General features: G+C 43.6%; 1 protein-coding gene across 4 annotated transcripts; it reads left to right on the top strand.

Moving 5' to 3' along the window:
• The first annotated feature begins 4,807 nt into the window (after positions 1–4,807).
• Positions 4,808–19,676, top strand: LOC147905504 (ASI1-immunoprecipitated protein 1-like). Of its 4 annotated transcripts, none has more exons than XM_087380317.1 (4): positions 4,808–5,497; positions 5,733–5,790; positions 5,888–5,940; positions 19,162–19,676. In XM_087380317.1, the coding sequence occupies exons 1-4, from the start codon at positions 5,006–5,008 to the stop codon at positions 19,318–19,320; spliced, it is 762 nt and encodes a 253-aa protein (XP_087236443.1). In that variant the 5' UTR covers positions 4,808–5,005; the 3' UTR covers positions 19,321–19,676. The 4 variants fall into 4 exon arrangements, with proteins under 4 accessions (XP_087236443.1, XP_087236468.1, XP_087236461.1 ...); XM_087380342.1 differs by having other exon boundaries at positions 5,733–5,795; positions 19,162–19,292; XM_087380335.1 differs by lacking the exon at positions 5,888–5,940.
• Positions 19,677–22,947: the final 3,271 nt, after the last annotated feature.

The following is a 22,947-nucleotide window of genomic DNA, read 5'->3' as shown; positions in this document are numbered from 1 at the left end:
TGTTCATCCATTGTGGTGGTCCCTAAAAGGAGTTTGACTACAGTAAGAGTCGATGTTGATTATAGGCATCTTTGCAAGGCGAGAGTTCTAAACTCATATCATGTCCCTTTCATTGATCAAAATTTTTATTAGATACTAAAAAAAGAGTTATACAGTCTCATGAACCATTTTGTAGGGGAATAATCAATACGAATAGCATCCAAAGATAAACTAAAAATTATGTGTATATCCATGCTTGGAGTTTTTGGGAGCCAAGTAATCCAAGAACGTATAAGAGGTTCATGAATGATTCATATTTTTTGATGATCTTAATATTTTCATAAATGACTTGATTTGAGGTACTGCCACCTCAGATCATGACCTCTATAAAGACTCAATTTCCCCTTCAACTTTGTGCCACTAGCAATTCATTCATTTCAAGTTGATCGATAACCTTTCATTGACCTATTGACAGCCATTTCTATTGTGGAACACAATTTCACCATAGGTCTTTATAGGATCTTCATCAACACTCTTTCAATTTAAGAGGCTCCCTATTTCACAACTAGTTCCTGAACACCTCCAAAGTTTCCAAGAAAACTACATCATCATGCTCTCAATGCTAGTTCTTTGTGTGACAAACTTAGAAGCACTTTGCAGATTGCCACCTTGATAAGAAGAGGGAAGTGGGCAAGGCGAGCTCCAACTAAAACACTACAAGCCAAAACGCCAATTTCATGCAGTGGTCAATACCTTCAAGGACCATCACACATCATCGAACTAATAGAAGGGGGACTTTGTGACATCAAAAATTCATCCCATATCTTGTGTTTACTCTTAATTTTATTTTCTAGGTTTGGATTTATTTTTGTATGAGGATCTAGTCAAGAGTGTTTTGTGTATTTCATCGCATGACCCCTTTGTTTCATTAATTTCTACTCAATATGCTTGTGTTTCCTATGCTTCAATTTTCTTAGCTTCCATGTGTCTACATTTTGGGCACAAGTCACCATTATTTGAATTGATTCACATTATTTTCAAATGTATTTGGTCTATAGTTTGGTTCAAGTCACCCATTTTATTGACTGAACTACATTTATTGCCACTTTATTCATCCACCATATTTTGTTTGGTCAAAGGTGACTCAATTTGTTCAATCTACATATGCTTTGTTATTGATGATTTGTCTATGCTTAAGCATTGTTCATTCATTAGGCTCCAAAGTGCTTAGAGAGGAGCGCATCCTTCTATTCTACCTCATTGCCCTCTTGATCAAAGGGGTTGGCTTGATGCAGCAACCTAGAATATTGTCACTCCTAGAGCATGTCAACAAATTGTTGGAATACAAATATAAATTGTGATTTCTTTATCTCAGGTCTTGATATGAGGGTTATGTTCCACTCTGAGTAGATTAGGGATCTAGTTTAAAGGTCTAGGTCATTGAAGAGTGCTAGATCTATTTTTTAGATTTAAGTGCAGACATTTGAGGCTTGGTGCAATTCTACATTGCGATAGCTTCTGAAACCAATATCCGAGTGGCATTCATTGGAGCTAGGGCCCAAATTGTTAAGTCCTTCTTGTACAAAGTGACACAACTAGTGTGCTAAAGTGCAAGAAATATGACCCTCAAAGTCTCGACTATAGTCAATGACCTCTTTATCCATAGACCAAAAATATAGATCTACATGTTCATTTTGAATGTTGCATGATGGCAACAAAAATACACGATAAAAAATGATGTACAAAAGTGCAAAAAGAGTGTGGTAGAAGAAGTATGTACAATGCTATACAAGTTAACCTTCACTTTCACCTCTTAAGCTGCAATTGGTGAAGACCAAGTTGATGTCAAAAGTGTGCAAACTTAGTTGCTCTTGGTCAAGATCATGAAAAAGGATCAACACTACAAGTGGGATTTGGAGCAAAATGGGCCTTTTAGGAAATGAAGCAATGCTCAAAAGGTCTCCCATCCTTATGCCTCTACACTATGGACAAGAATTCTATATCTTTTCAATTGCAAGTGCTCAAACATTGACATGTTGCCTTTCAAAATTGCACCAGAATCAACTACACCACCTAGTTATTTTTGTAGCTAATAGACCCAAACTTAGAAAATCCCTTCCCCTAGAAAATCATTGGAACACAATTTGATTGGAATCTTAGGCATTAAATCAAAGATTATATCACATCTTCACTATAGATGAAAAATGGAGTGATCCTACCTAAACATTCTAGCATAAAAGAAGCAATAAAAGAAATATCCCAATAGAAAGGCTATTGATTTTTGGATCAAGGAAGGGGACCTATTCCTCTTCTTTGTTTGAAAAGGATCTCAAGTTCAATGTTGACAATAGCATTCTATATGGAAGTGTTTATTTTAAAGTTTGGAGTATCTATTTTTTCATCTTGCAGTAATTGTCTTTTGTGTTTGCATTATGTCATTATTTTTTCATCTTGCAGTAATTGTCTTTTGTGTTTGCATTTTGTGTTTTCTTGAAATGGTTCTAGCATGTAGAGGTTTTCATTTATTTTACTCTAGATAGTGCTATGTATGCAAGGTGATGTGTATGGATACCTTTTGAGGAGAAAAATAGATTTTCCATTGTCAAGACATGAACCCTCTACTAGGTAAATAGAAATTGCTCTCCTCATAAGTATGCTAGTTTTGTTTTTCTTTTGTATTGTGGAAAATTAATCTCCATTTAGGATTTATGGATGGTCTTTACATATTTTTTTCCTCAGATCTTGTTTGCATTCCAACTTCCTTATCTCCAAATTGCATCCAAATGATGTCGTCTTCTTTTTTGATGCCAACAATTGACTAAGCCATTGGACTAATTAACCTTTCTATTGCAGTTCTCTACCAACATCCCTCTTGGATTAAGATTGTTGTTTGCATATATGTAAGTGTAGGATCATCAAGGAGTCTTAATGGGTGGTAAGTTGTCTCACTGTAGTAATCTATTGCATCTATTTGATATCCTTTTCTAATACCTTTGGTTTTTTTTTTCTTTGTTTGATAATTTGTGAAGAATAGATTGAGACAAGAGCCAAATTACAAAACTTTCAAAACACAACCATTTATTCACCATACTCAACATGTATCGTCCACCAACATCAAATTAGAACAACTTGTTTTCATACATTTTGAGAAACTCTCACATGTTGATCACATATTATGAAGACAAAAGCCGAGTTTGTCACTTGAAAGAAATGGTGAACACAATCTCATGTTGCAATCCCAAGGAAAAAAAACCACTCGCAATTCCCAACTAGTACGACAACATTGAACAAAATCTCAAACATCTGTCACATGGTAGGACTAACCATTCAAAGTTTACATGAGCATTTGCAACAAGCAACATCGAGAGCAAGAGAACATGCAGGAATTAGCAATCCCCCCACAAAAGAAACATGTCAGGTGGGAGAAACCTTCCCATGTAGACAATCAATCAACCGGTACTTGTCACTACACTTCCGCCACATAGTTACACATAATCATAATTCTAGAAAAAAAGAATGACATGGAAATTTGCACGAATCCCTATCACCTGATCAATGAAGCATTGCCCTACGCAGGTAGTGCTAATAATAATTTTGGGAAAAAAGAATGACATGGAAATTCGCACGAATCCCTATCAAATGATCACTACAAGCACTGGCCTAGGCAAGACAGTGCTAATAAAAGTGCTTTATTAGCCTAGCAAGCTCTATAGCAGTTGGAGATTGTTCATAATTTTTCGAATGAAATTCCCATGACATTTTTGGAAGCAGTGGAGCTTCCCACCGGCACTTAAGGAGTAAGCACCTGAGGAGTAAATTGCTGAGGAGTGTTTGCAACCTTTCTCAGCGGTAAATATTTACCTAACACTCATGTATTTCTCTCTCCCCCTCCATCGTTGAGCCGCTCCCCTTCCCCCTTTCCTCTGTCTCGCTTCTGCCTCCCTCAACCTCCCCCCTCCTCTCCTTCCTCCCTCTCCCTCCCCTCTCTCCCTTCGTTCACCTCCTTCTCTCTCTGCTCAAATTCCCCCCTCTCCCACTTCCTCGCTCAGTCCTACCTCCTTTGTCTCCCCCCCTCAACCTTTCTCCCTCAACAGAGGCAGCTTTATGTCAACGATTGAGGCAGTTGGAATTTTCGTGAACCAAGAACCTTCTAGAGTTCTAACCTTGTGTCCTTAATTTTTGTTAAGAAAAAGCTTCCCTCTCCGCCACGATTAATCTCTTGCTCCCTCGCTTCCTCCCATCCCCTCCTTCGATTAATCTCCTCCTCATCGCTTCTTCTTCCTCCTTCCTCCTCAGCTTCCTCCTTCCTCCCCTCCTTCCTCATTTCTCTCTCCTTCCTCCTTTCCGCTCAGCTCCCTCCTTCCTCCTCAGCTTCCCCTCCTCCGCTCACTCATCCTCCTTGCTCCCCGGCCTCCTTCCCACTGTTCGTCCTCCTTCCTCCTCCCCTCTCCTTCCCACTCCCTCCTTCCTCCTTCCCACTCCTCTCTCCCCCTCCTTCCTTGTATTGGGGAGGGCTTCATAGCCCCCCTTTCTGGATTTGCTGCCCTCTACCGCCTCCCTTCTCCTCTTATACTGGGCGCAAAACATTCTGGATTCGGTGGCTTCTCATAGTCCCCTCCCTCAATTAAATTGTAGCCCTTCCCCTCACGTTAATTAAATCACAAAAACCTTAGGTTAATTGAGCAGGGAGGCCCCCCACCCCAACAAATCAATTAATGAAAGTGTGTCCTATCGAGGGGGGGACCTATTCATTGGCAAGGGGGGCACAAATTGACTAATAGGTGAATACAATTCATCTAAGTGGCGTTGCCACTTGGCTTTCCCAAAATCAATTGCTTTGGAAAATGTAGCATGGAAAAGGCATGAACAAAGGACAAGGCAAATAAACGTATGCTACACTCGATCCGAAGGCATGAGGAGATGGTGAGATAAAAGAAGAATTGCAGAGACAGGCTCAGACAGCTCGCATACTATTCGGGACTGTAATTTACCAAACAGAAGAAGGGAGAGAAGAGCATTTAGAGACATGGGTTTCTCTGCCGAGCCTTCCTCCTCAGAACTCCGCTCCCCTCCTTCCAACAGCGCCATTGAGCTCGAGAAATTCCAAGAAAAGGTGAAACGATGTCTCTTGCTTGACGACGTTACTCCCCATGTTACTGTCCCCATGATCCAGACCGCTATGGGGCAGTTTGGCGCCGTTGTGTCGGTGGAGATTCTTTCCAATCCTCTCGATTCTAAGTTCGCCGCTAGACGTGTTATTGTGGAGATGGGTAGTCCTAAAGAAGCCACTCGTGCTGTGAAAGAGATTCAGGAGCATCCTTTGATGATAAAGGGAGTGCCACGGCCTGTGACTGCTATACCCGCTGCGGTTACTATGTTCGCCGAGAGACCTCGCAAACAAAACAACTCAAAGCCCGTCTGCAAATGGGTGAAGCCTGGCGATCCCGAATGGGAGGTGGTGAATGAGATGAAACATCAGGCGAAGAAGCATGCTGCGGAGTCTTTCTACCTTATGCAGGTATTTTACACTGAATTTTTTCCTAACTCCTTATTTTAATGTTCCTTGTGAGGGTAGTGTTTCTTGCGAGACCCTAAGCCCTGTTCTATTTAGCTCTAAGGGAGCACGTTCATTACCACCATTAAGCCTCGTGGAGAATGACCACCATTACGGCTCGTGGAGTGTGAATAATCCTAATTGTAAGACGTCTTTTACTTTAGATCTCACTCCTGATTGTTTATCTGGTAAGGAGCAGAACCATGTTGGTCGTCTAAAGATTTTCTTTTGGGCTGCTGTCACGTCGATCCTTCTGGGTAAAGTACGTTAAGGCTCGTAGATTGTGAATTGCCCTAATTTTAAGACGTCCTTTACTTCTGATATCACTCCTGATTTTTATCTGGTAAGGAGCAGAACCATATTGGTCGTGTCACGATCCTGTTATCACATCAATTCGGCTGGTTAAAGTACGTTTCTTAAGCGTTGCAAATCGCCTTGAAAGGATGTGATTTTGAGATACCAAAACTGAGAGAGAGAGAGAGAGAAATCAATAAAGAAAGTCAGTCTATCAATGTCCATGGGAGACCAATAGGTCTATGGGACAACAAGAAACCATCTAGTACATTTGCTTTAGGGAGGGCACATGGCAGCTCCTAGGGAGTGCAAAAGCAACCCCAATTTATTTAGAGTACCTACATAATAGTCTGAAAGAGTAATCAGCCATACATTAGTTTAAGATTGAGAGTCTTTTGGTTTGTTTTAAACTCTTTGATTAATGCTATGCCTTCATGGTAAACTGCCCATTATCCATCCTTTCTGGCAGCCCTGACTTTAGCTAATTCATTTGCCTTATTCTTGAGTTGAGCTTGTGTAAGCTCCTCAGCTATCCATACTTTGGTATCCTTCAGCTTGTAATATTGTCGGAGGAGCTTGATCCGCATATCTTTTGACTTCAATGTAAGGATGGCATGACTTTTAGATTGTTCAATAGAAGCTGGCCTGGAATCATCATCATCCTCCTCATCACCATCCATTCATTCAATGTTGGGCAAGGCTGCTTTGATCCTTGTCAATATTTCAATATATGTGTCCTCCTCTTTGAACCAATCTTCTGGGAGTCCCCTATTCTGATCTTCAGCGCGTTATTATGTCTAGCTTCATGTTCTTTAATCTCTGCTTGAATATCATTCTTACTTGCTTTGGTGTCCACTTCCACAATCACTTCCTTCTAAGCGGTCTGTACTTCAGTGTCAACTAGATCTTTGACTGTAGAGACTAGCTGGGGGGTGGGGGGGGAAGCCTTGCAAGATTTTACAGGCTCATCAATTACTGCCTGCTTGCCAGGTCCCTCAAGAACCTGAATGCTGGCCATATCTGCTGCTACCCCCTGGCTGAGCTAACCCCTCAACTGGGCTGGGGGTTCAGCTCAGCTCGGGGTTAGGGTACTGGCGGCGGCTGGAACTCCTGGCAGTGGTGGTGTTGCTGACGATGGGGGACGGGAGTGGTGCTGTTGTTGACGAAGGCGGAACTAGGGCAGCTAGGGCGGCAACGGAGGTGCTACTGCTGCTGCACGTTGGCCCTGTTTACGCTGCTGTAGTAGGCGGAGTAGGCTAGGTTAGGCAGAGGGGGAGGCGAGAGAGAGAGAGAGAGAGAGAGAGAGAGAGAGAGAGAGATGCTATCACTCTTATGGGTTCATTTGCAAACCTAAGTCCCATGGATTCATTTGCAACCTAAGTCTTCCTTATCTCTCTATGGCTTGAAATTTTCATGAAAATCCTAAGAAATCTGGATTCATGCGGTTCTCTAACTGATGTCTCAAAGCCGTTGAGTGGCCATGTTACCTACTTTGGATAAACCTGTTGAGAGAGGCTGATGTTCCAATAGATTTAGTGGGATTTTGAACGATTTAGAGGGAGTTGTTAGTAGTCATACAGTTTTGAAACTCCTCTCGGAGTGTAGAAGACCTCAAATAGTTTTTTGGAAAATTTGAACTTGGAATAGGAAATCTTGTTTCACAAGTTTTTAATTATAGATACAGATGCAAAGTTTAAAGATTTTTGTTGACTGAAATCTGAAAATCAAGGAAAAGAATTGCACAAACGTTGTAGACGCCAAAGATGTCCTTTGTTCTGGATAATTTGTACATAACTCTTATGTCGAGGCATAGACCTCCCCCCTTTCCTTGGAAGTCCTGATGACTAAAAGATGATGTGAATATATGGGGCTAAGGTCCTCTTGAAGGCGCTAAGTACCATATGAGGGTGAAATGCATATGTTGAATGATAGATGACTAAGATATAAGGGGATAAATGCCCTCTCCCCCCAATACCTTGGGGCCTTCCCTTCTACAAGGCACAGGAGCATGTAGAAGATGGCTAGGTGGCCCCCTCGTAGGGCACAGTCTTGACACATGGCAACAGGTTTACCTTGCATCCCCCTTTACATAACACATGGCCACTTGGGCCTCTAAAGTGGTATCAAAGCTACACATCACATATGGAAATAGGCAAGGGGATCCTGTGTGTGTGGGCAGGGCTTAGAACCAATGTTTGTTGTGGGAGGTGGCAGCCTGTCAAAGTTAATTTGCATGACTGACAGTTGGCAGGTTGCAAAGGAGGTGGTGTTAGAAAAGTGAAATCTCTCCAGAGGGTATCCCACAGCGGAAGACTGATAGTTTAGCCCAGGAATTACACGCGGAGGTGTCTCACTATGGAGTCAAGCTTCATCAAGTGTGCACATTTCACAACATTCATGTGTATGTGCAGACTAGCAGACTAGCAAATAGACTGTGCTCAGAGACCAGCCTTCAGTTTCCTAAAGGGCAGTAAACCATAACTAACTTGCATACATTTCAATTACAGCCATTAGTTATCCATTACAGCCACTTCAATACTTATTACAGCCACTTAGAAATATACCCAGCAAAGCCAAGCACCTACTGAAACAATATTCAGGAGCTAGATTGTCCTTGAGTGCGGCACTAGATTTGCCCCAAAATCGTTGGCGCCCCTTTCAGTATTTCTTGAATTTATTTAGAAGACAAAAAATACTACCTTGCACTTATCTAGAACTAGCCAAACGAATCTTATCCTGGCAGGCATTTAACAACTTGCAACACAAGCCAATCCTTGGCTTACAAAGGCATCCAGCCTCAATGCATAATTCCATAGCACAAGGCATCCAAAATCCAGCACATATCCAAGAGCATAATCCATGGCCAAACCGGCAACCAGAAGCAAAACAAATTCTCTGGCAAGCTGACATCCAAAGCAGCAATCATTCTCTGACAAGCTGCTCAAGGAATCCACATAAACAAACTAGGCACTGTCCAGCATCAATCCCTTTGGCACAGAAAACAACTGCCACACAGCTCTACCCAGGCTATTACCCATGCCAATCCTTTGCTGTCCAGTTGTGGATATTATAGCTGACTAGAGTACAGAAGGAGATCCTCCATGTACAAAGTGGTAGTGAATTCCATACACTGAAACTGTCCAACGCTGACACACAGCCCTAGACCTAGCAACCAACTTGTAGGTTCAGGGAAAAACATGAGAGAAAGCTTCCATCCCAGAAGGGCTCACCCTTGTACTTTTCTTCACTATCAATTCCGCTGTCCAAGTCGAACATTGGCTACAACCTGCATCCAATTCTAGTGCACAGTAGCTCAACTGCCAAGCAAGGCTATGGCATTCCACATTGACTGTGCCAATTGACACGACTCCAACACTTCTAAAACCTCTGATCTGCAAGCAAACACAAGAACACACCAACCATGAGGAATCTAAGCAGGCTGCTTACCATCCAACCATGACATCTACGGGATGCGATCCCGAATCAGGAGATGTCCCCTCCGAGCCACGAGCTGAGCTACTGGCACAAACTCCCAACCAGATCCTAACCAGCTTGGTGTCCCATACCATCAGGTGGCGTTGTGAAGCCTGGGATCTACTGTTGTGCCTTGGGCTACGCTATGATGCAGGGCGTGTCCGCGACTCAATCCAGGATCAGACCTAGTACCTGGGAACGAGACTTGCTCCCATCGGCTCTCTGAGAACTGAACCTCTGGGCCCCTTAAATAGACTTTTGCCCCATGCACCAAAAATAGTGAAGACCTCTAATTGGTTCGTACCCTTGCTACTCGACCCGAGAAGCAAGCCTGCCTAGCCCTAAGCCTCCCCAGGCTACTTGAGCTAGTCTTGTGTACCCAGTACACGTCAGATACCAATCCGTGCACATGACATACTTTCCCTCCTCTAAGAATTCACTCCTGAGTTCGCTAAAAAACCTAGGGATGTCCTCTGGAGGTTCTGTAATGTCTCCCATGTTGCATCCTCCTCAACATGATCGTTCCACTTGATCTTGTATTCCGTGATAGTTCTATTACGAATTTGTCTCCCACAAAATCAAGAATACACTTAGGTTTGTGTGGAATAAAAGTCAAATTGGTAACTTCTACTATTTCTTGAGGAGAAACAAGTTCATCATCCGCACCCAGTAACTCTTTCAGTCTACTGACATGAAATGCTGGATGTGCCTTTACATCAGGAGGCAATTCTAGTTTATATGCAAGTGGTCCAATTCTTTTAATAATCTTGAAAGGACCACAGTAGCTAGGGGGGATAATTTTGGAACCAAACGAGTACTTAGGCTCTTGGATTCCTTAGGAATACGCAAATATACCATTGTTCCTTCAGAGACCTCTCTGGGTGAACGATGTCTATTAGCATAAAATCTGTCTTGATCGTGGGCACTTCTAATAGACTCCTTGGCAAATTGTAACATTTCTTGCATGTCTTGCAAGAATGTCTTTGCAGCATAATTTTGAATTACCTTGAACCCAACCATAACTGGTGACTTAGGTTGAAACCCGAACATAAGTATAAAAGGACTGTAACCAGTACTCGAATGCTTTGCACTGTTATAAGAAAATTCGATCATGGGAAGATAATCTTCCCATGAAGACTGTCTCTTAGAAACATATGCCCGAAGCATATCTTCAACCAATTGGTTGACCTTGTCTGTACTGCCATCAGATTGTGCATGATCTGAGGAACTCATACTTAGAGTAGTTTCCAACTTCTCAAAAACAAGTGTCTAGAAGTTACTTGTAAACTTCGAGTCCTTGTCGCTGAGTATGTCAGGTGGTAAACCATACAACTTAAACAAGTGGTCCACAAACTCATGAGCCAGCTAAACAGCTGAAATGGTTGTTCTAGTAGGTAAGAATCTAGCCATTTTTGTCAGACGGTCCACTATAACCCAAATGGAGTCATGACCCTTGCGCGTTCTAGGCAAACCTGTAATAAAATCCATGGAAATACTTTCCCATTTATTACCCGAGATTTGCAAGGGCTGTAATAAACCCGTGCTTCTAAGGCGTTCTGCCTTAGTAACTTGACAAACCCGGCAACCTACCACATAGTTTTCAATAAATGCATGCATCTTAGGTCAATACAAGGTATGTTTCACAAGAGATAGAGTCCGATGTATACTTCCAGCACTAGGAGCATCATGACACTCCCAGAGAATCTTGGATCAAAGATCCGAAATATCTGGCACATATATCTTTCCATTCCGGAACAACAAGCCATTCCTAATCATCCACTGACCTCCAGCCGCCTATACCATAGGTGGCACAATCCATGAGTCCTGGTCAACCATGGAGCTTCCATCCTGGACTTTCTGCCAATAAGAACTGAAATGACTATCAGTTTTGCAAGGCCCTCTCAAGGATTGAAATAGGTCTGAGGATATTTTCGTAAATGACATAGCATTTACAAACTTGACACGACTTAAGGCATCCGCCACACTATTCATGGAACCCTTTCGATACAAAATTTTGCATTAAGTCTGCCCATCTAGCCTTTCTTCCCCTCAATTCTGATCCGTCACACACATACTTGATTGACTAATGATTGGTCAATACAAGAAACTTCGAATCATACAAGTAGTGTCTCCAAACCGTCAGAGCATACACAACTGCATAGAGTTCTTTTTCTAGTGTGGGCCAACGATATTGGGTGTCGTCGAGCTTCTTACTCTCAAAAGCTACAGGTCTGCTCTCTTGGAATAAAGCTGCCCCAATCGCAAAATCACTTGCATCGGCCTCTAAAAACATAAGGCCGGGTTGATGGGATATCTCAAGGTGTATGCCTCAGGCACACCTTGGGTTCTATGTGTGTGTGCTAGAGGCGCAGTTAGGTGCCCATAAGCATTGTTAGGTGGTGGTAGATGCCACATAGGATGATTGAGAGATTCTAGGAGCTGATTGAGGAGATGATTGTGGAGCTTGGTGGCTCATGTAGAGGTGCCTACATATGGACCTCACCTTTCTTTATTCCATAAGCAAGCAAGCATTCTCTCATTTGTGTTCAGCTTCATGCTTTCCTTTCACTTCCTCAACATGGTATAAGAGCACTATGATCCTCCTTGAGCCCATTTATGCCATGTCATCTTCTTCTTCTTCTTCACCTTCCTCTCCATTTTGCCCCTTTCTGCCCAAACTCTTGGAGGGCTGAGTTCTCTACCTACAAGCAACCATTCCCAGGGTCCTGGCTAGAGAGACCCTTCATATGGGCGACCTTCCACGCATAGTTATCAGCCGAAACGGAAACGGAAGAAACGGAGTTTCCGGGTTCCGCCGAAACGGAAACGGAAGAAACGGCAATATGATACAATTTATGTATAAAAATTTATTTTTTATACATAATATAACTATCAATAGAGTGCAAATCATACATAATATAAATTACAATTATCTATACTTGAAGGCTGAAGCTTCAGGCTTCAGCCTTCAAGCATCAATGCATCATTCATGATTCATGCCTCTATGATTCTAAATTCTTGAATGATGCTTCAATAATCTGAAATCAACATGTATCATGAGTCATGACTAACAAGTTTGGCATTACAAGAATCTGAAATTTAGAAGTTTGAAGTACTTAAAAGTTTAAACTTAGCACACAAGTTGAAACTTGAAACTTGAAACTTGAAACTTGAAAGTATTCAATGTCCAGACTCCATAGATGATCATGATTCATGGTCCACAAATTTCATGATCATGATTCATGACTCATGACTCATGAGATATGCAAGACTCAAAATAAAAGCACTCATGGATGATATAAAAAAAAGCAGTAGGACTATTGATCATCTGCATCATCCATGGGCTCCTCGTCATCGTCATCCTCTGCGTCCTCAGATAAGTTCGAGGCATCTGTGTCACTGTCTGAAGAAGAATCATCAACATCAGGATCAGGACCATCGGGTGCAACTAAAGTACTAGCACCATCTCCAGATGGTTGAGTGTATGATCGTGTGTGGTGTGTTGGTGCTGACAGCTCCTCATACAACATGGTGTATATGTCCAGCTCCTCCCGTGGGATATCTGGTATGACATCCATCTTCTCCACGTCCACCTTGTCTACATTCACTTGGCGAGGTTCGGGGCAGCCGGCGGTGAACTCAAGGAGACGGAGGTTGCAATGACAAAACATCAACCGCTCCAATTGAGCCGTGCTCAATCTGTTCCTCTTCTTTGTGTGAAAGAGGGCCCAAGTGCTCCAGTTCCTCTCACAAGGACCGGAACTGCAGTCCTGTGAGAGAACACGTATAGCAAGGCGTTTCTGCCATAAGCCAATTAAGCCGAGATAAGTATCAGGAACTTGATAGCTTTAAACATATTTGTAGTAGATAAAAGTTCAAATTACTTAACGACTAAGCTCCAACTAGTGGCGTTGGAACTTGTCTCTTAGACTCTTACCAAAGTAGGAGTACAGTTGCCATATTTCTCCCACCAGGAGACAGGTTGCAACTGTGTCTCTCGGAGCCTAGCCGTAGGTCAACCAAAGGAGAGGCTGTGATTGCGGAACAATAGAAGTTCATCCTCCAGTCTTCGTTGCATCTCCAAGTCACCACCCGTCCAATTTGGTAGATACTGTTGCATCCCCTCCTCCAACTCGTCATTCTCATATTGCTCTTGACTGCGCCAGAGCGGATGCAATACATGTGCCACCGCATGGATTGGGCGGTGGAACCAATTCCACCGCTTATTCCATATAGCACGGATGGACTCAACCCTAAATCATGCCACAAGAAATTAGAATGCATTATGCATGCAAAATTCATAGACTATAGATAATAGTACATACATAGTCTTACTTATCAGGCGATAGGGAAGTGTTTCTGTTGAGGGCCTCTCCAATCTTGTCCATAAACTCGTACAAGAGCCCTAATGTGCTTCCCTCCATGTCTGTGATGCTTCCCCCTCGGGCTCGTACTTATTGGCCACACGTAGAAAGAGAGGGCTGAAGGAGTGGAAGAGAGCTCTGATAGAGGGCTCAAAGAGGGGGCTGAAGGAGGGCTGAAAGACTGGGCTGAAGGAGTGGAGGCTGAACTTTGAAGGAGGGCTGAAGGAGAGAGCTGAAGGAGTGGAGGCTGAAGGAGGGCTGAAGATCCCGAAGGAGTGGAAGGAGGGCTGAAGGAGGTAAGGCATGGAGATGATTCAGGATTTTGGAGTGTAGACCAGGGGGAAACGGTGTGTTTCCCCCTAGGAAAAGGTTTCACGAAACATCTCTCCAGCTGTTTCTGTCTGGGGAAACGTTTCCAGACAGAAACACAGGTTTTGAAACGGCATTTTGGGGGGAAAATGGTGGGAAACACGTTTCAGCATAACTGTGACACCAACACTTCTGACTTTGGGATCCTAGACCTGGATCTTGGGTCTAGACTCCCAGACTTGCACTGGCTACGTTTAGGCACTGATGAACAAGATATTGCAGCCAATTCTATTCTGTTGCACGCTGGTTTTTTTAATGACATCCTCATTTAAAAAAAAAGCAGATTGGAGCACATTGAACATGTTAGGGAAGTGCTCGAAATTTTGAAGCTGCATCAGCTCTTCGCCAAGGCGGCAGAAGAGGTTGAATACCTTGGGCGCATTGTGGGGAGGAGTGGGATTCAAGTGGACCCATTCAAAGTTGAAATGTGTAAGGGAATGGCCACAACTACGAGCTGAGTTGCCTCCTTTTCCAGGCATTCAATACATCAGTTTGCCAAACGGACAGCCCCTGTCAATGGAGGCACAGAGGCTGGTTTTCTGGAATTCGATTTGACTCATGCCCTTGTGTTGGTATGCCCTGATTTTCATGGTTGTTTATTCTGGAGGCAAATGCCAGTGACACAGGATTGGAGACTGTTTGAAGGCAAAAGCATGGGGTGTGAACTTTTGAAAGCAGAAAGTATAATGACAAAGAGCTGACTTACCATGTTTATGACCAAGAGATGTTGGCAATTCTACATGCTTTCAAAAGTGACATCTTTACTATATGGCAGCAGGGATCAAAGTCAAGATTAATCACATGACACTTAAATATTTTCTTTCTTAGCCCATTTAGCCAAGCAATAGAGGTGATTGGCTTCAGTGCACTCATACGACTTTGACATTGAATATAAGAAATGAAAAGAAATTGTGTTTGTAGATGCCTCACATTGTCTGTTGTCATCACTCTTTACCAGGACTTGATAGATGGCATTCAAGATGAGTAGATGCAGAATTTGAGGCCAAAAACAATATTCTGGACCCCCACGTGATGATCATCCTGAATTTAAATTGAACAATTACTTGTTATGGTTTCAGGATTTTGTTTCCAAATCGCACTATAGAATGTTGGTGTTTGAGGGAAATGCATTCATCCCCTATGGTAGGACATACGAGCATCACAAAGACTTGTAAAAGGATAAAACAGAGTTTGTTTTGGGAGGGTCGTTGGAAAGGTGTGGTGCAATATGTTACCGAGTGCTTGCCATGCCAACAATAAGGTTGACAGCAAACTTCCAGCTGGGTTGTTGCAGCCATTGCCCATTCCAGAAGGAAAATGTGCACACACAGCTATGGACTTCATCCCAGACAGAGGATGGGACAGCATCTATGTTGTGGTTGATAGGCTCATCCCTACCAAGACATGGTATTCAGCGTCTCAGATTGCCAGGTGCAAAATTTAAGAGTCACTTTGGCAAGAGTTGTTTATAATTCAAGCATTTATCTATTGGATGAACACATTCGAAGCAATGTAGGGATGCAAAGTAAGAATGCTTTCCACAATTTCAGACACGACATGACTTGGAAAGGGAGGCTCTTTTGCAATCGGCTAAGAAGCCCAAGCCAAGTGGAAAACTATGCGAACGAACATAGGAGGTACCTGGTTTTCAAAACGGGATTTTGTGCATCTACCAAAATCGATACCTCTCTCCGAGGGGTACACCAAAATCGATACCTCTCTCCGAGGGGTACACCCATCTCCACCATCTCCACCAAAATCGATACCATCTCCACCAAAATCGATACCTCTCTCTGAGGAGTACACCCACAGTAAACTAGCTATGGCCCGTAGGGTTAGAGAAGTAGCTTATCAATTGGAACTACCACCCTCCTCCGAGATCCATAATGTGTTCCATGTATCATTGCCAAAACCATGTGGGCCAGAACGCACATATTCTCTCAGAGTTGCTGCCTATGGATGAGGAAGGCCATATCCTCTACAACCCCCAAGCACATTGTGGGCTTTAGACATAGAATACTTTGTAACAAGGTATACATTCATGGCAGCTAGAAGGCGTTGTGCAGGAGCATCCCCACCTTTTGCTACGTTCAGTAGCAACAATTGCTGTTCTGGCACCCTCGTATGACAGCCGCAGCATGAAATTTTGCGGGCAAAATTGTAGGGGAAGGGATGCCATAATAAAAGGGAAAAAAGGCCTAGTTGTGAGGGGTAGCCCTAGGGGCAAAAAGGAGAGCTGACAGGGCTAAAAAGGAGATGTTGTGGGGGGACTATATAATGTCCTATTGCCTCATTGTGTAGGTACGTTTTGATGTGACACTCCTTATCTAATTTATGACCTCCTCCTACTTCCTATCTCCGTCCCCCTGTCCCCCCCCGCTCTCTCTCTCTCTCGCGTGTGCGCGCTATCTTTTCTTGCTCTGGATTATACAAAATGTAACTCATTTCTCTGTCAGCTCCACTCGAAGCCCACCATATGATGTCCCCTTCCCTGCTCCATAGGAAGGAGATGTAGAGCACCGTTGGAAGACATAACCTGTGTGCTTGCACATTACACTGTACTCTTCGTCTCCTTTGCGCTCAGAGCCCACGGGTAGCGCATTTCCTGCTTAATATCAAGAGCAACATTATCTTAAAGCTTTCTTGTCAGTTTCTTCTATGTTCGTGTACAGAGAGAGAGAGAGAGAGAGAGAGAGAGAGAGCACATCGCACATGTACATACATACATTGTTATGGATAAATTTGTCCAAGGAAAAAGGCATAAATATGTGTGTGTGTTTGTATGTGTGGCAATAGTATAATAAAATATGATGTGCATAGGGCCCAGGGTTGAGGTGGCAGGGCATGACCATGTGCCACCCTTCCACGTAAGAGGACCCATAAGGTGTGTTGTACATAATCCATGGTAGTAATATTATAAAATGTAAGGTGGCATGGTTCCTCCATGTGCCACCTCTCCACCTAGGCGGTCCCATGCGTGCATTTAGTGAGATATGGCCTAAAGTCCATGAGAGAAGTAATATAAAATAGGTGGAGATGGATATTATATTAGATTATTCGCTCCATGTAAGATAGGCCCATGTGGGGGGGGGGGGGGGTATAGATAGTCCAAGGATGCAAGTTAAATAATGGGAAAAATAGGATGAGGTGGCAAGATTCCTTGTGCCAACCCTCCACTTGTCCAGGGGGGATAGGCGCGGAGGAGGTCTGTGCTAGCTCCAGGGCCGCAGGAGGAAGGGGGGGTCCCCGCAGGCTCATGCTCGAGGGAGAGGGGGGGGCCTGAAACCAAAGATGCCGGGGGGTCCCGGAAGGGGGGGAGGTAGGGGAACCGAGGAGGAGGGGGGAGGAGGAGTGGGATGGGGTGAAAGATGAGGATGAGGTTGGCTGACCTTCTCCTTCCCCTTACCGGGCTGCTGCTGACTGGTGACCTCAAGGGTCTCCTACTGGAGAGGAGGCTTTTTGGTTATTGTTTTGTTTCCTTTCCTTTTCCTTTTGACCTCAGTCCAACCTTCCCCTTGTGGAGGGGTTGTCGACGCCTGACGGGGGGGATCCTGAGTTGCCTGGTTGGGGGCCATCGGAGGTTCTGTCCTCGTGAAGCGAGGGCAAGAGCACGCCTGGTGCCCGAAGCCGTGGCATCTCAGACACTGATCTGGGCGACCAGTGACCATAATGCGCTGCGTCACCACACCTGCGTCACCACTCCATCTCAATCTCGAACTCCAAGGGAATACTCTGCGGATCTAGGACTGCCACTTTGACGCGTGGAACCCCTTGGGCTGCCACCACATCAACGAAGGTGTCCTGCATGAGCCAGCCAAATTGTGCCCCCAAGTCCTTGATGATCGGGCGAAGCTCTGTTGCGAGCCCTGGGAAGATGAGGGTAACTGGATGGCGGGGGATGCGGAAGCGGGCATCGAAGTCCGCTACACTGAAACCCCTATACCACGGGACCATAAGCATCTTCCCACCCACAGAGGTAGTTGACCGTCTGACCATATCGCTCGTAGCCTGCGCCGAGGAGAGCTTGAGCCAGAAGATGCCACGTCCCATGAGTGCGACCTCCTCAATGTGGCTGTCCTCAAGGTATAGGGTGGACTGCAGCCAGTCCCTGATGTCTGCTCGTGAAGGGGCGTAGCCAATGACACTTCCATATACGGAAGTCTGGGAAAAGTCATTGGCAGCCTACTTCACCAAGGAGACCTGATGTTCTGTCAGTGTTACGTGGTAGGCTGAAGGAGGGAGGGGGTTTGTCTGGGCCACCGGTTCCGGGCTTATGGCCGCCATACCACACTGACAAACTGCGAAAGCTCCAAAAGACGGGGGAAAAGAAACGGCAAAGGCGAGGGAGGGAGGAATGGAGGCGAAGGAGGGGAAGGAAAGGAGGAGGGAGGGAGGCGTAGGAGGAAGCGGGAGGAGGAGAGACGGCAGCAGGGAGAGAGAAAAGGCGAAGGAAGGGAGGAGGGAGGGAAGGGAGGGGGTGGCAGCGCGGCGCGAAGGCGGGGAAGGGGAAGGAGGAGAGGCGGGGGTGTGGCAGCGCGGCGTGAGGCGGAGGCGGAGAAGGAAGGAAGGGAGGAAGGAGGGGGGGGGGGGCAGCGCGGCGCAAAGGTGGGGAAGGGGGAGGAAGGGAGGGCGGGGGTGTGGCAGTGCGGCGTGAGGCGGAGGCGGAGAAGGAAGGAGGGGAGGAGGGAGGGTGGCGGCAGCGCGGCGCGAGGCGGAGGAGGGGAAGGAAGGGAAGGGGGGAGGGGGCTGCGCGGCGCGAGGGAGGTAGACGGGAGCCGGGGGGGGGGGGGGGGGGGCTGGGAGCATTCGCAGGAGCTACTCCAACTCAGAGGTCTTGACTCGTCCAGATCTATACCATGTGTCTGGACGTGTCTACCCAGTTATCTGTTTGGAAGAACTTGTTATTATGTGAGAAGATAGATAGCGGTTGGGCTTCTTAGTGTGTGCTCTTGTTTTGGATTATTTGTTAGTAATGTCTGTGTGCATCTAGTTAAAGCATACGTTGAAGTGGTGCATCGGCATGCACAAGCTGTGGTACTTTTCAATCATTACAGGTAGCTTAATCTATTTTGGAGCATTTGCTAGTAGCTGATCTCAGATGGTGATAGATTGTTGTAATTTGCCCAGGAACTGAGGAAGGCAGAGGAAAAACTAGCAAAAGAACAAGAAGAAAAAGTGAAGGAGAATCTCAGAAAATTGGAGGAGATACTGAGCTGCATTAAGGATAATACCATACAACGGTTAAGTAGATACTATGGGTTGAGATATGAAGGTGGCAGTTCTTGATTAGTTGCTTGAATATCAGCATGGGGAACATCACATCACCCTTTATCTCACTCTCAGTTCCAAAAATTCAAAGCAGAGAGACCAGTCATTGCCTTCTTTAAACCTTGGCTTAAAATATATTTGTAAGCTGGGGTTATCAGTGGTTGCATTTCCAGTTTCGCCTAGCTTCTTCTTTAGTGCAATTGTCTGATTTTTAGGCCATCTAGTGATCCGTGGTACAAAATTTCAGAACATGCTTCAGGTTGTATATTTTAAGCCGTGGTTTATTCTGGTCAGAGTTGAGTATCATTAATGGAAAAAATATTCAAGAGCTCATGTGGCAAACTGTGTTTGTTATTGATTTTGCTGCAAGTCTGAATTGATATTTTGAAGAGGCAGGTTAAATTTTTTACAAGGTTTGTTTCTGTGTCCACCATCAGATGTTAACAACTTTTCTGGAAGAAAGGTAAGCAGCCCAACTTCCATATGGATTGTTTCCTTCCATTTTTGGCAGTGTTACGTTGTATTTTTTATTCTCTTGGGTACCCTTTGAAAGGATACCACAACAAATGTGCATGGTCCAGGGCTTTGAGGACACATAGGTTAGGAGGTGTGCTCTTAAATTGTGTAACTATGAACAGTTGAGGAGGTAGGACATGGTCCATAAGTTGTTAGGAAAAGACCTCCAACGGACTTCTAGAGATAGCAAATGACCTCCAACAGACTTCTAAAGATTTGCGAGCTGGGAGGCTATATAAATGTAGTTGTAAATGGAAAAGGCTCTTGGAACTTTGCAATGGAACTAGCTAAATTTATATTGAAGCATATGGAGTTTGAAAATTGTTCTGCTCTCATAGAGGTATAGGTCTATTGTAGTAAATATTCTCTCTCTCTCTCTCTCTCTCTCTCTCTCTCTCTCTCTCTCTCTCTCGGGGCCACCAACCACATATTGTCATTCCCATGCCACCCAAGGCAAGGTGAGCTATCACACTTCTTCAGGCCCACTCCCATGATTTGGTCGTTGAAACCAGAGCATGGAGTGGTCTAGAAAGAGAAGATCGACATGCACCTTATGTGAAGGTCATGACATTGAAGAATGAGGAACACTAAGCATTCAAATGCCCAATCTATTCCGACATTAGAGTGTACTTTTCGGCAAATCACAAAATGCGAACTCTGATTCCTTAAGAGGAGACTAAATAATATTCTTGCTAGGTCCCATAGGTCATATCTCAATAGCTCTTGTGGACGCTAATATATCATCATCATCATCATCATCTCTCTCTCTCTCTTTCTCTCTCTCCCCCCCCTTTGAAAGTGGAGCTTCTTAGTTTTGGACTCTGTCACGGTAAAGGTTGCCCTACACTTCTAGAGTGTTGATAGAAACATAGGATGAACATCTTAGATAAGTGAATGCATAATATGTGATTTTATTCATGTCATCTCTCTCTCTCTCTCTCTCTCACACACACACACACACACACACACACACACACACACACACAATTAACCTTTGGAGTGTTGACAAAACTTAGTATGAAGAACTTTGTATAAATTGATGCCATGTGTGTAGGTGTGTGGATGTGTAAATGTGTGAGCATATGTTCAGGTCATGGTCTTACAGCCATCGTTAACAATCATTGATGATGTCACGTAGCGAAGCCCTGCTATGTTGATGAAGTTTATTATTTTCAATTGGTGGTGACGATTATGAGGTGAAAATTATAGTACTTGTTTTGCTTTTGGAGGTGAGCTTGGGATGGCATTCGATATATGTTTGTCCTATATTAGCTAATGCAAATTTCAACGGTGATGTTTTCGCCCAAGTTGTGGGGGGCGTACATAATATTTTTTTCTAATTATGGTGGTGTGTTGTCCACTTAGCTATTGTGTCTTTTGCTTAAAAATGCTCGTTTGGAAGAGGCTAAAATGAAAAACTCTTGACTTCATAGATAGTTCTAGCTTGGATGAAGAGAACATGGTTGGCTTTTTATTAGGGTTCTCCTTTAGTGCTAGCCTTTGTTATGACAAGTCTATTTAGCACCTTGAATGTTCACGGAAATTCAATATGAAGGTCTTGTATAATAGATGCTCGTGTGAGGTGTGAATATGTGTGCAAATGTGTAAGTGTATATTATTGTCTTGTTGCTAGAGGTGCTAGGGATGCACATCTTTGTGCGCGTGAGTGTATACTATGGTCTCCACCCATCATCGAGTGCTAGTGAACTCAATGGGGATGTCACATTAACTAGTCTCACAGAAATTCAATACGAAGATCCTTGTATAATAGATGCTCATGTGAGGTGTGAATATGTGTGCAAATGTGTAAGTGCATATTATTGTTTGAGCTTGTTAGAGTGCTAGGGATGCACATCTTTGTGCCAGGGAATATGTGCAAATGTACAAGTGTATACTATGGTCTGCACCCATCATCGAGTGCTAGTGAACTCAATGGGGATGTCACATCAACTAGTTTCTATGTGTGAGTGATGGGTTTCAACCATGTGGGAAACTATCTCAAATAGCACATTGTTTTGTTTTTAGAGGATGGGTTTGGACTACTCAAAAGTGATTTGTAGGTCCTTCAACTCATGTCAAAGACAAATTATAAAATGTCAAAACATTCAAATGTTTTTCCATTACAAAACGTTACATCTAGCTACAAATGTTGGATTATTACCACACCAAAAAGCAATTTATAGGTCATCTAGCTTATGGAAAATACAAAATGTAAAATACGTCTAAAATTCAAATGTTTTCCATTACCAAACATTACATCTAGTTACAATTGTTGGCTATTAACACACACACAAGTTATTTACAACGTCCATCCATCAAATGACAGTAGTAATTCATCTACTGATGCATATGGGCTGAGTTGAACAATAGCATCCTTTCCATTGATTGGATTAAGTTTCAAGTCAAAAGGGGGTGCTTGGTAGAGAAATCTTGGAAAATACAAAATTTTAAATGTCAAGATTCAAGTGTTTTATTTCTAGCATTTTGAACTGCACTAGCAATATACATTTCCCACTTTTGTTTTGGGCATTTTCATGCAAATTCAAGGAACTTTAACAACTATATGTAATTTTCAAAGCTCAAAACTCAGCCAACCAAAACAAAGACACTTTATGTCCATACATTTAACATATCAATACTTGTTACTATATCCAAAACATTAGAGTCTCATTTGTCTTTAATCCATTGAGGTGGTACATTAAGATCATATACATATATAGCATTCATGCTATCCTTACAATTGATAGAGCTATTGATGTATCCAGCTACATTCCAATACAACACGTCTCCCACGATGCATTGCCTATCCTCTTTTGGTGTAACTTTTGGATCTTCAAGGAGGCCATAGATCTTAAACCTTTGAAATTGAGTACAAAGAGTAAGCCAACTATCGTAACCATACTTTGGACCATTGTACACAAAATGTCTTTGTTTTATTAGACTACAGCTGCATGCATAAACAAGCCATATCCTGCTCTTGAAATCGATGATCTCTTCACTTCAAATTGAAGAACTTTGAACTCAAATATGGAATCAATTAATATCAGGAGATTGTGTTCCCATAAGCCATTCACCTTAGGGTCAAATTCAAGAATCAATCCATTCTTCACTTCTTCCAACAAGTCATCA

This window comes from Dipteris shenzhenensis, chromosome 1 (genome assembly GCF_047967505.1).
Source record: "Dipteris shenzhenensis isolate YYH24624 ecotype China chromosome 1, Dip_SZ_1.0, whole genome shotgun sequence".
Lineage (NCBI taxonomy): Eukaryota > Viridiplantae > Streptophyta > Polypodiopsida > Gleicheniales > Dipteridaceae > Dipteris > Dipteris shenzhenensis.
This window is presented reverse-complemented; position numbering and strand designations above follow the sequence as displayed.